Source organism: Phoxinus phoxinus (assembly GCF_949152265.1).
Source record: "Phoxinus phoxinus genome assembly, chromosome: 23".
NCBI lineage: Eukaryota > Metazoa > Chordata > Actinopteri > Cypriniformes > Leuciscidae > Phoxinus > Phoxinus phoxinus.
In genome coordinates, this window is record NC_136898.1 from 6,722,323 (window position 1) to 6,736,540 (window position 14,218).

At 38.8% G+C, this 14,218-nt stretch overlaps 1 protein-coding gene across 2 annotated transcripts in view; it reads right to left on the bottom strand.

The window, feature by feature from the left end:
• Positions 1-772: 772 nt before the first annotated feature.
• smfn (small fragment nuclease) overlaps positions 773-14,218 on the bottom strand; it is a 200,105-nt gene continuing 186,659 nt past the window's right edge. The window contains exons 2-8 of one of the 2 annotated variants that reach the window (XM_079598960.1): positions 4,245-4,442; positions 3,750-3,833; positions 1,969-2,046; positions 1,773-1,884; positions 1,590-1,698; positions 1,405-1,458; positions 773-1,250 (exon numbers count right to left, since the gene is read on the bottom strand). In XM_079598960.1, coding sequence (XP_079455086.1) covers positions 1,133-1,250; positions 1,405-1,458; positions 1,590-1,698; positions 1,773-1,884; positions 1,969-2,046; positions 3,750-3,833; positions 4,245-4,316 — 627 coding nt within the window. In that variant the 5' untranslated portion in view covers positions 4,317-4,442 and the 3' untranslated portion in view covers positions 773-1,132. Of the gene's footprint in view, positions 1,251-1,404; positions 1,459-1,589; positions 1,699-1,772; positions 1,885-1,968; positions 2,047-3,749; positions 3,834-4,244; positions 4,590-14,218 lie in introns of those variants that run through there. The other variant, XM_079598961.1, reaches the window with a different exon arrangement.

Sequence of the window (14,218 nt, forward strand, 5' to 3'; positions counted from 1 at the left end):
AATTACGTAATCAGATTCAAAATTATTTTCCATTATAATACATTAGATTTTAAAATTCTTATCAGACTAGTTACCTTTTTATTGACTACATCTTATTCGCAAAATGGCAGTAAATTATTCATAATTCATTGATTATCCTCCTTACTACTTAAGTAAAAAAATACTATAGGATATGTTGTCTTCCAGTTTTGTGGATTTGCACCGAGACCCACAGCATTTACATAAATCCTTTCACTTTTAAGATGTTTTTTCTCAACATTGCATATCTGATCACCTCCACGTTAATTATTTGAATGATCACTCAGTGAGTAATTAAAGTATTATTCTTTGGAAATGTACAAATTCACACTTGCATATTATACAGGAATTCCCCCCAAAATGTTCATCTTAACCCCTTGCAGCTCCAACACGACCCAGTCTGGGAAAGTGTATTAAATATACTTCATGTTGTTGATAACAATGGAATATATTATCTTTCTCTTCGTATTTTTACATGTACAAAATTTCCTATTCAATCAATGTGATAAATTATTGGTTAAGACAAAAGTAATCTGATTACATTACCTTAAAAAAATTATAAAATGGATTACGTTACGATCCAGAATTTGCCATTTAATTTGGATTCAGTAGACTCACATTTCTAAGTAATCTACTGAGTAACCCCACTGATCAGATATTACCTGACTGTGTACTGCCATCTGTCGTCTGGTTCAGGTTACTGCACGAACAGGTCAGCAACATTTCAGAACAGTCACATTGAACATCCATAAAAAACCGCAACAAATTATTTTTATTTCAAAAAAAGGAGTGAAATAAAAACACTCTCAGATAGAAGAACCTTTTCAAACACACTTCTGTTTCATTACTGCACACTGACACGATCCAGTAAACAAGCAACAAATCAGATTCCCTAAAAGGAACAAAGGATAAAAAAGGGATAAAAAAGGAACTTGATCAAAACAATGAGTTGGTTTTTTTGGATCTCCTCTCTTTTTAAACTAAGATATTTGCAGTGACAACAAATAAAACAGGAAACAAACAGTGAGGACTTTGCTCTCTCTCAAGTATTCACACACAAGCTTTCATCCAAACGTGAGGAAGATCCTAAAAGCGCTCCAGATCGGCTCGGAGATTAGCTCACAGACGTCTTGTCGCCGTTTTCGACTACTTTTCTCTTCTCCTTCACTTTGAAAACATTCGCTCTGTAAAACTTCAGTTCTTTTATGCTCTCCTGGATGTCTTCCAGCGCTCTGAAAATTCAAACAGACACAACATTATTCTGAGATCAGACAAAACAGCTCTCCTTTAGGTTGAAATATTTATGAAGTACATCAAAGCCTCTCCTGCGATGCTAAATGTGGCATTCAACAATACAGCTGTGAAACACCTGTTAAGCACACAGACCTGTGCGATCCTTTTTTCTGTGGTGCGAGACCGTACTCCTCTGGATACCATCGTCTGGGAAACAGAATGGGGAAAAAAAGTATTTTGACATCAACTTCTTCCTGTACTTGCTGAAGCACGTCTGAATGCAAATGTGGCAACAGCGGCCGATCGGGAATCTGATAAAACCTAAATGGGGAACAAACCTGGACAGCTCTTTAATGGTGCTCACGTCTATAATGCGATAGTGAAGATGTCGCATGAACTGCGGCATGAACTTATCCAGAAACTTCTTATCGGCGTGAACGGAGTTCCCTGTGGACGAAGAGGCACAGTTTGACACGTGTAACATGCAAGAGCAACAGCAGCGGCTGGTGTCGTGTGTGTACCTGCGAGAGGACACTGTCCGGGTGGCGTGTGCTGTCGGATGAAGGACAGGAATTCGTACTCTGCCTGCTGGAGAGTGATGTGACTGTCCCGGACAGCCTGCGTCAAGCCTGACTGGCAACACAAATCACAGAACACACATCAAGCTCATTCAGGCCAAACAGGAAACACTCAGCATGTGCGTCAATCTGTACTCACCTTCCCATGATGCTCCTTGCACCAGTCTGACATGCCGTCAAGCAGATCATCTGGTTGGTTGATGATCAGATTTGGCCCCTAACAACAACAAAAAAAGAAGGTTATAGCATAAAAGAGCCAGTATGGCCATATTTTCATATACATATATGAGACATTAGAGGCAGGTGGAATTTTGGGGAGGGACATTCCCGTTCTAGACCGTATTTGATAAAACAAATATCAAATAGTTTAATTCATTTTATTTTTTCTAAAATTTAAATCTAGGTTGAAGACATTTTTTCTCTATTGATGTTGTTTGAGATGTATATGGGGTTACGGGTTATATGTTTTATTAGACTTGTGCTCAACTCTTTTTTATGTTTGTACTTTATTATTCATTCTATTGGTCATTGGATGGACATTTTCTTTTGACACTGATAGTAGTAATAACAAAGAATCACACAAATCATATATACACATATTGCACAATATACATAAAAACATATGATAAAAAGTAAGCTAACAGCATAATTCTATTACTTACTGTAGATATCACAGTCCAACAACAAAACTTAAACCGGAGCCCTAATACCTACTAAAATAAAACTCTATATAACAACTATAAATGTATATAATAAAAGAGAGAGAAAGTATTTATTTACACAGTTTAACCCTCTGGGCCTCTTCGGTCAGAACTGAGTGACTAAGTTTAACGGTTAGAATTTTTACCTTTTTTTTGCTTTATTGGAATGGGATGACACTTGGTCACTTTTGTCGCATTAGCTATGTGAACAAAAACAATCATTGATATAATTTGAATATGTTAAAGTTTCGAAAAAAAGGAAAACTTGGCACCTTCATTACCAAAATAGGAAATGAATGGGAAATAAGAAAAAATAAGCAATAAAGGGGTTCATCTCTAAACATTGAGAGCAAAATAGACACACGCACGGTAAAACTGCATCAGAGACGATTTTGAGAATATGTGAAAAAAAGAAAAAGAAAAAGGAAATACTGCGCACTATCAATACTTGCAAAAAGTATATTTATTAAATATGAATTAGAAAGGTTTCGGTCTCATGTCCTAGTTGCTAATCATTTTTTTCTCCGAATTTTCTTCCTAAACAGTTATGTAAATACAGAAATGTAAACTGACCAACTGCCTCCAAAAGCCTATAGAGAGAGCTATGACATTACACAAGTTTTTATTTTTTAAAGCATCCAGATGGGATTTTTATTCTCACTTAAAACATTTTTTTTTTAAAAGCCATCACTCTGAAATATTGCAATTAAAAAAAAAAAAAATTATATTAATTTTAATGGGAAAAAAATACTTATAAATATTTTGCTTAGTATCATAAAATCCCCTAAACATTGTAAATAATAATCAAGAAATATTATTGAACAAACATATATTACATTATATTACATTGATTTTCCTGAAGAAAAAAAGAAGAAAGTACATTTCAAGGCTTTGGTCACTTTTGACCATTTTTAATATATGCTTTTGGCCATGGGATGATGGGACCTTTAAGTCTTTGCCTTGTTGGAAGAATCTGATGTATGATCCTTTTATATTCTGTTGAATTTATTCCATTAATCTTGATTGTACAGCATTTGGTGTTTTTAAATGAAGTTTTTACCTAAACTTGAACTAAAAAGCCAATTCTGGCAATTTATAAGTGCACACAAGTATATAGATCACCTCAAATCCAACAAAAATTAATCTGGATATGCAAAAAATCTTTGCAAAGTTCTCACTGCATGGGACTTTTATTCCAAGCAAAAAAAGAACCACCAACCTCAGCAATGATGTTCAGGTCAGAGTCTGTAACTATGCAGGCCATCTCAATAATCTTGTCCTTCTCGATATCCAGACCAGTCATCTGAAACAGGAAGAAGCACATTAATATGCAACCCTGAAAATCTATGACTGCACAATCACTCCTCAGTCCAAATATATTTGTAAAGAGCTCCTGGATAAAAACTGCGTAGGGTGAACCCAAAACCAGACTGTGTGCAAAAACTTGTAAACAAGCAGGTCAGCTGCAGTGACTGACTAGTGCTAGCCCAAATCTTATCCTAATAAGTAACTTATGAACAGACTGTACTGGACTTGTTATATAAGCGGATGGCATGTTTGAAAAGCGATGCATACTATAAAACTATGTAAATTCATTCAGCATCGGTCTGCTGTCAAATACTGCGGTCATACATCGTTTCTGTTAAAACATCTTGATTTTGACTTAAAATGTGAATCAGTAAAAAGACTATTGTGTTGTTCAACCGCTGTTTACCTCCAGATCCACCCAGACCATCCGCTGCGCCACGGACTGTGACATCTTCCTGCTGTGAGGTCGTCTTGACATCAAACCCTTGGCGAGCACAGAGGTACATAGACTGAAGAGAGAGAGGCTGTGGGCTGTAAACACGGGTGGGAATGCTTTAACTCGCTGTGACGACACGCAGACTCGAGTCAGGACACTGAATGCTGAAACACGCGCTGCACTCCACATGTGTGCCCGCATACTGACGTCTTCCGACCGCAAGTGTCGTAAATACCAGCGCGGCTCAACAGTGCAGGCAGGTCAGCGGCAGATATGTAAACTCCACGGAAACAGAATAAGCGCTTTACTAGTTTATTAGTGGCCAGCAATGTTTATTTAAATGTTTTTATATAGTTTTGCACTTGATGTAATTTATGGTCAAACTTATTATTATGACATATAACGTGTGCGTGTGTGTATGTGTTATTTTCATTTATATATATTTTAATATTACATTTAAAATAATAGTACATAGCCTAATACATGATATAACTGTATATTGTTAACACATTCATTAGTGTTATATTAGTAGTAGTGTTTTTTTTTAGGTCACTAAATATAATTATAACATGTATTCTATATATTTATTTAAAGGCTTAAACATGGTACATAAATTAAGCATTTGAATGTTTTGTAATATACACCGTACCTTCAATAATCATGCCGATAAAGCATGATAAAGCTTTGGTTTATTGTATATCATTTTGTGATTTCACATGGACAAGATGCAGTAACGCACTTTTAGGCCATAAGATGGCGCAAATGGACCATCACTGGACCTGAATACACACAACATTATGGAAAATATAGCACATCCCATAGACACATTCAATATCTGAAAATCCCAAAGTCCAAAGTTTTTGATTTGTTGGTCTATTTTAGTATTTAACGAGCTTATCTTTGACAAAATGTTGCCAGGGTGATATAGCCTATCGCTTCATATTTGTGCACACAGCCACTGATCCCTAATAATTACCTACTTAATGCTTGGTGTATATAATTTGTGGTGTAATACAGCTTTCACGTTCAAATCAAGCGACATGGTCACCTAATCAATTCTGTAGGCTATACCGCCCCTGTCGAGGATATAACATCTCAATTCTAACACTAATAGCCAGACAGGACCGTAAACATCATATTTCACCACTGACACAGATAAGAATTTAATGGCTTGGAGTCACCCTGTGAAGTAATCTGTGTGATAAAAGCAACGACCTCCTTCAGACCAGTCTGACGGGAAATAGATAGATAGAGAGAGGGAGAGAATTAGGCTGGAGATGATGATGATGTCTTACCCCTTCTCTCTCTCTGATGGTTGTAGTCTAATAAAAAGACAGGAGAATAATTAGTAGAGTCGTAGAGATGCAGCGCTGCTGATGGCGAAGCTCGCCGTCTGATGGCACTAGTAATGCGGCATGGGAAAGGCCTCATGATGGGAAGACAGGCTTCATTATTCCTCTCCCTCAGTTTCTGTCTCGCGCAAACGCACACTCGCTCGCACAAATTCAAACAAGCGAACTGAAGAAAAAAAATGATGAAACAGAAGGTAACCTGAGTTCAGGGCAAGATAGCCCCACCACTCTCTTTATATTGACGTCTTCTTCTTTTATTCAATTGAAGAGCATTAATGTCCTGGAAGTAAGGCACTCGCATTTCAACGTGCAAACACCTCTTTGAATATCTCGAATAGATGTTAAAGAGGTTTGCACATTGCACTATTGTCGAGTCTCTTGTAGCCTAAGTGGAGGAATATTCTTTTGCCGACAAAACACGAGCGTTTCTGAAGGCTGTCCCCTTTATGTTTAGTTTAATTTAGTTCAAGGACTTTTAGTTTGTATTTCTTCAGTGCATGCCTTCCATTTGTTTGATTTAATCCTGCCTCTCTTTTGTTACTACAGTCAGTTTAGTTGTGTTTGCTAATGGATGTTCGCCTGTTTTTGAGAATACTTGCTATTAAACTTTGTTGAGAACTTTATCCATCTGTTTTCATATGTCTGCCTGCAAACTGTGAGAGTTTATTTAGTCAATTTCTAGAAACTTCCATCGAGTGAGTTTGAGGCACTAACACTATCCAAAATAAAAATCCCCCCTCCCCCTAAGCTATCCTTTGTGGGCATGTACCGGGCATTTTTGCATTTGGCAGATGCTTTTATCCAAAATATTCCACTGCATTTCAAGGCATATAATTTTAAATGTTCATGCTTTTTCGTTGGGAATCAAACCCATGATCCATGTTGAGCACACAGGAAAGCATAGGCTACAAAAAAGTTTTTTTCCACACTTTTTGGTACAATAGGCTACCATTTATGTAATTGATATTTTTTGTTTTGTTTTGTAATGTGTGATAAATATTAATGTTAATGTTTATTGGTTTTTTAAAGTGTGATTTTTTTGTTGAATTGTGAATACAATTATATAGGCGACTTAGAGGTCCATAAAACAGTCTAGGCTACAATTAAACAAATAAAAAATAAATAGAGGTTCCAAAAGTAGTATCACAGTGATGCCATTGGGGGCAAAAACATTTTTATTTATTTTTTTACATTTGAACTTTTCAGTGAGCATTTCTTTAAAAGAACCATTTTTATAGTGTCAAGATAGAGACCCTAATTTCCACTATAAAGAACCTTTGGTGCTATGGAAAGGTTCCATGAATGTCAAAGGTTCTTCATGGAACCATTGATGCAAATAAAGAACCTTTATTTTGTATAATCTTAAGCTAATACAAGAGTTAGTATGTGTATCAGAGGCCAACTAGAAAGAGCTGTGTGTGTAAACCTCACTCCCTTGGCCTCAAGAGGCTCTGCATATCACCCATCCAAGTGCACACACACAGCAGTGAGTATTGAACACACACACACACACACACACACACACACACACACACACCTGGTGCAATGAGCAGCCCCAGTGATGTTTAGGGGGGTGAGTGTAACGGAGGCAAGCTAAGCTAGCAAGAGCTGTGTGTGTAAACCTCACTCCCCTGGCCTCAAGAGGCACGTTAGAGTCTGCAGTCTTTAGCGTTCTTGTTAGTGCGCCTGCCTCCCTTGCCAGAGACACCGGTTCAAATCCCTCTCGGAGCGGGACGAGTAAGACCGGTTACATGCGCTTGATGAAAAATGCAAATGTTAGCAGCGTTGGTGTTTTAAAAAAGGGCCATGAGGGTCGTGTTAAAAAACGACCCTTCGTGTCCGACATCCTGGAAGATGTTTGGGGTTGAGCCATGTCATTACACAGGGGCTCAAAGTGATAATCCAGCAAATGGATTTAAGCTCTTGAAAGCTACTAGTGCATGTCCTAATGCATCCGTCACTTCTGAACTCTCGCCAGATAAGAGGACGGAAAGCGCTGGCTGCAGCCATAAAGTGGACAGACTAATGCAGGCCGGGCGTCTGATATCATCCACAGCACAGACCAGCTCACCCACAAACTGCCACTGTCACCAGCAGCCGCCGCATATATCAAAACCATGGAGACATTTATTTTAAAAGCATATCTTTCCTTCTAGATAAATGCCTGAAGTTCCCGATTCTGAACTTTTTGGCTGGATCTCTGTTGACCCGGATGATTTGGCCACAACTTATTTCTAAAATCGGAAAATCGACAGGCTGAAGTCTGAAGTGCTTTCTGCTCCAAAGAATCTAAGGTGCAAGGTCACAGGAACCCATTAAAACTGTAAAAAACAATCCCAAATGATTGATTTTCAGAGTGTCGGCCGTGTGCACCTTACTGTAAGGTGTAATTGCGGTGCGTTCACGTTCAGAGCCGAGTGCTACATGGAGGGCTGATGTGTCATGGAATGTTTTTAAGGTGATTTGTTGATCTTTTATCTTTAAAGGGTTTTCGCAGGAAGGCTTTTTATGGTGCTGGAAATGCTAGTTCAGCTCTTCACTGACACTTAAAGGGATAGTTCAACAAAAAAAAAAACTCATTCATTTACACCCTCACGTTGTTCGAAACCTATATGTCTTGGCAGAATGTGACTGGTGCACTACTCTTCAAGTCATGCAATATCTCTTTGTAAGGAAAGTGACCACATCTACTTTTGTGTTGTAAAGTCATGCAGGTTTGGAATGATAAGTAAACAAAGACAGAATTTGAATTTTTGGGTGAACTAATGAGCCTCTCTGGATCAGTCTTTTCCCTCCACAACACCTCTGGTTCTTAAAATGATGGTTTTCTCAGTGCAACAATAGCATTTTTATATAATTGTTCTGATCGGCTGTCAAGATGTCTGTTCACACTGTGGGCCAAAGTTTCTTGCACTGCTTTTCACAAGCGGTTCTCCCCCCTGCTGAATATTCTGGGCCTAAAAATCATATTTTACCTAGGCTGTCTGCGTTGAATGTGATGCAATAATAAGACGTCTACTGTGAAATAATGTCTAGAAGCGTCTTTCTAATGAGTTATCTTTGCAGGCTGTATGACGTATAAACAAACATACAACGTGAGTGTGGTTGGATTCAAGAACAAATGAGTAGGTTATTTTCAGTAAATTAAAAAATGTACAGCGTGACCATTGTAGCCTGTTATAAGTCAGTCTCTTTTAGTGCTTTCATGAGTTTGCACTTACATACAATCAGATATAGTACAGAATGTGTGTATTTGGTGTGAGAGTGTATACAATGGACAAGCACACATTTAGGGGAATCACTGTTATGGTACCCTGAAAAGTATAGAACTTTATAAACAGTGTTTGTATTGAACGTAATAATCTCTGATTACAGTTGCTCACAAGCATTCCTCATAGACAGACAAATTTAATCAATCACTTCTCTGTCTTCTCAGGACACAAATCCAACTAAGTACTGAATGTATATAGACTTTTAACTCTCTGAGAGAGAGAAAAAATATTCAAAAGCTGTTTTCTATTCAGAGGGAGTGAATCTTGTGTGTGCAGGCAATCAAAAAAATGTGTTGTTGTCCAAGCTGAGACAGGGAAGGAGATCAAGGGATCAGGTCACACTCTTTTTTTGTGTTTTAAAGCTCGCCAACACAAAGCCTGAAGGTCAAATCATGCCTGGCGTCTAATCACTCATCCGGTGGCCGTCTGCTGCGATTGGTGCCCCTGAGGTGAGGGCAGGGCCTCTTGCGAAATCCCGAATTCCAGAGCAGAATTATTTGTTTAGTTTATCCAAATGCCACCGGAATGAGAATGAGCACTTCTGATTGGAGGAGAATAGCTTGAAAGGGAAATCGAATGCACTTAAAGGCAGGGAAGGTGATTTCTTCCAGAAACATTTTTTGTTATGCTGGTTGAAAGTCTCTTCACATCCTGATAGCAATCACTAAGTGAAGTGGTCTAAAGCCCCCCACACACAGCAAGATAATCGGAGTGATTTTGGACCGATTTTGGACTGATTTCTCTCCTTCTGACAATCCTAGGTGAAGACCGATTATCTTGATGGTTCTACAGATTATTTGATCAGATTCCTGTGGTGTGAGGTGTGTTAAGATACCCTAAATCTGCCCGGAAGAACATTGGAGACGCCCCGATCTCGATCTTAAATATTCAACATGTTGAATAGTGGCGATCAGAAATCTTGTTGTGTGCGGGGAACCCCAAGGACAAACGCACACACACTCTGGGGATTATCATGTGAAACGAAACAATACCAAAACACCTCCGTGCACCTGCTTGCGCAGACATCACACGTCATCAGTATGTTTCATGCTATGCAGAGTTAGACAGTCGTCAGTCGCCGAGCACCACAAACAAAACAGCAGCCGCCTTTAACAGTTCCTCCTCAACCAAAACAATGAGCTTATGCTGCGCTCGCGCCATAACTACTGTAACTTGGAAGAGATGGAAACCTGTGACGTTATACTCAGAGCGGTTTGTGACTTGAATTTATGTGTTTCAATGGCAATACTATCAACGCCAAAATTATTCTGCAGCAGTCAGGTACAGGTTAGTTCTCTTTAAGTTATGTTCATTATTATTGTAAAGTTATGTGCTTATGTCATGTTTTGGAGGAGGAGTGGCTTTGGAGAAGCTCTGAAGTGAGGGTGGGACCTTATGCTTTCAACGCTAGCTCGCTATTGCTAGCCTCTACAAAAATTACCCACCCTTAACTCAGAAGGTACACTCACATAAACATGCACTGCAATATTTACATGTCAAAAATGTCAATGTTTTTTTTAAATTGATGAGACATCTGTAATGTTTTGGAAGAAAAACTTTTCCTCACAGCTGTGTGGGTGTAACAGTCATCATGAAAACGGTAGATGCAGGTTTATGTTGCTCATCTTCACCTGTGCAAGTGTCTGGGGTTTCCTGGGAAACGTGAAAATCCAATCTGATAAATTGTTTAGTGGCCTATGTGAAACCTGTCACTACAGAAATACCGACTGAAAATGCTTTAAAGACAGCTTCGCTGCATGACTCATGGTTATTTCATACCGTAAAATGGTCTAGGGCCATTTTGAGCATTGCTTAATACCCCAAACATCATATTCTAGGCTGTTTAAGACAGTAGAAATCAATGGTACCATTGATTGAACAACTTGATCTTTTGCTTCAAGTACTCCAGCATCTTCTACATTTTCCATTAGAGAGCAAGCCACATACCTGGAGTGAGTTCATGGGAAGAATTATAAAATGTTGTTTGTTTGCTAAAAATGTTGCTCTCAGATGCCTTTATAGCTTAGAAAAAAATAACATGATATAAGTCAGTAATAATAAGGAATCTGGGGATGCAGAACTCCACAGAATTGAGAATGAAGGATCCAAAAGTTGTTTTTTTTACAGCAATGCCATAAGAATCGCTTTATTTCTTATTATGAAGAACGTTTTAACAATTCACAGTACCTTTTCCACTATAAACAACCTTTTGTGCAATGGAATGTTTCTATGGATATTAAATGTTTCTTCATGGATCCATATATGCCAATACAGAACCTAAAAGTGTATAATATTTGGGCTAATTTGATAATGCTTTCAGCTGCTAAAACACAATATTTCTCTCAGCATATTTAAATCCACAAATCAGCACAACAGCACTATTTAAGGTCTGCAAACTAGTAAGCAGCCATTTAGTACACATTTATCCAAACTGACACATAGTGCACGTATTAGAGGAACAATCTCCCTGGAAAAGGAGTTTTATTATATATGGAGAAAACTAGCTATTAGCACTGACATTAATTTGCAGTTTTTCATCTGGCACAGTAATTATAGGAATAATGCAAAGTGCCTTGCTGAAAAGCTCACTCCATATAAGGCTTGAACAAGCAACCTTCTAGTTGCCAGCCCTGATCTTTAGCCTCAGCATTCTGGAACATAGAGTCCCATAATCCACTTTGATACACAATTAAAGCCATGTTTAACCCAACAGTGAGACCATGACGCACTGAACAAACAGACTCTCTTGGCCTGCGCGGGTTACAGTGAGACAACGTTTATGCAATGTGACCAATCTGAATTACTCAATGGTAAGAACTTTTGAGAGCTGTGAGTGTGATTAATTAAATACGATCAGAAACAATGCAGCATTGGACAATCAAGGCAATTCGTAACTATTTTACGTTGAATTGGTGGCTAATTCGTACAAATTCGTATAATCTCATTCGTACGTTTTCAAACGATCAGTTTAAACCCCAGTGACCGGTATAGGTTTAGGGAAAACTAAAAAATGTATTCCATTGACTTCTATTTATACGCATACAAATGCTAGAGACCAGAAACACAAGCTCATGCAACGAAGTTTCACATTTTGTAATTACCATAATTATGAGATTCCAACATTTAAAAAGCGTTCACGCCCGCGTAACTCGTAATTACAACTTGTAATTTCCGAGAACGTGAGGTGTGACTTGTATCATGTGAAGACGTGTGACCAATAGAAGATCGATAAGTCATGGTGCGATGGCCGCGACCTCTTGGCTGAATTAAAAGAACACACATTTGTTTGCAGTAGAAATGTAATGTGTTTAAAGGCTAGTGTGATCACGGCTCTAATAGAGTTTTCTGTCTCACAGAGACTAAAAATGCTGGGTTGTTCCAACACATGTTTGGGTCAAATCTGGACAAACCCAACCGTTGGGTTTAAGAATTTAATAAAAAAATATAAAGGTTGGGTTTGTCAATATTTAACCCAAACATGTGTTGGAACAACCCAGCATTTTTAGAGTATGGGAGTTATGACTCAGTGACTACGTTTACATGCAGCCAATAACCCGTTCAAAACCGGGATATTAGCAATAACCCAGTCGCGCACGGCCATGTAAACACCGGCAAAAACCCGGATATGCTCATATCCTGGTTTTTAAAAAACCGGGATATTATACCTGGGGTACCCCTTTTCTAACCCGAATATTTGGTCTTGTAAACGCGTTTCGGCATATCCCCATCAAAATGTGTGTTCTGCGCATGTTCGATTCGCAAGGAATCTTGGTCTTTTGAGTAGAGACGGCGCATAAAAAAACCCTGCGTGCAGTATTAGCGGAAGTAAACAAGTCGATGTTAACATGGCGAGACGCAGCACAGCACCACACTTTTGGAGCGAGGAGGAGACCAATTTCTTTATGTGTGGCACAGCTCCAGCTACATTTCCCATCTCTTGCTCAATTTCTCTCCTTCTATTAATAAAGACCATGAGGCACAGTAGTGTCAAGTGCTGCTGGTGGATCATACCAGCGCCAAAGCGCAAACAAAGACTATCGCTATCTGCCGCAAACTATTCATTATCTGTGCGCTGCTGCTGCTGTTGTTGTTGTTGTCTTTGGATACTGGAAGAAGAATCGGAAATGACGCATATTGCGTCTTAATGTTGTCCGTACGTCTAGACGCTAACCGTGCGTCGCCGTTTACATCGGGATATTGGCGACTGATTACACATTCCATGTATACAGGAGTAACTCTCTCTGCTCACGCATGTAAACGGGTTATCCCGAATGTTTCAGAAACCCGAATAGTGACCTTAACCCGACCATAACCCGAATTTAACAGCTTGTAAACGTAGTCAGTTAATGAGCCATCCGAACATAACAATTAAACGTGAATCAGACTTTCAAATACTATTGCACCAGGTATTTTTTTAACAGTTACCTCAAACGGTAGTCATCAGTTTGTAGCCTTGGAAACCAATTTGATTCATTTTGCACTTTCATATATCTGATTAGACATCAATTTGAAACTGACATAAGACTATTCCAAGCTGTTTTAGAAATGCTGCAGTTTTGCCTTGTACAACCAATCTTTGGCATTAGACTCCAGTGGCCGAGGTAATTTCCTTTTTCGAAGAATTTCCTTTCAAGCCGAGCATTCATCTGTGCAGACAATGAGGAATTCGTTTACCTCAGTCCATTCTAGCACTCATTTCTAGAAGCACCGCTTTCACCCTGGCTTTTAAAAGCTAAACCTTCATTTTAAAAGGCCCCATACCCTTTACTTTAATTAAAAACCCAAAACCCAAAGGCACAGAAGAACGGCACCTAAATCAATGGGGAATTTAAAAGGTTGAACCTTTTTATTTAGGAGATTTCTAAAAGTCAGTGGATCTTTGCGAGATTTGATGCTCTGTTTTCATCATGTCCGGGAAATGGCACTCTTTTATCGGCACAGTCATTGACATCTCTGTTTCAGTCTGACGACTTCCAAATGAATCCATGTAAATCCCTCAGCCGGAATGAAACTGTAAAACACGCTCGTGAGGGACTGGATTAGCACGAACACAGCTTTGTATGCCGCCAGCGTGCGGGTCGACCCATGCCGGCATTTTCCAAATGTCAATAAGCACACTGTGATTTATCTTTAAGTCTAGTTGCAAAGTGCCCGTGTCAATAACAGCTGTTGATGGAGCGTCTGTTCGTGTGCTTTCTCAATGGCTTATAATTTATGTAGAACATAAAATACACAAACAGACCACGGCTGATTTGTGGGTCAGCAGAATCAGAGGCCGTGTCAAAGATGTAATTGAGACCTTTGAGATTGATGTCTCCCT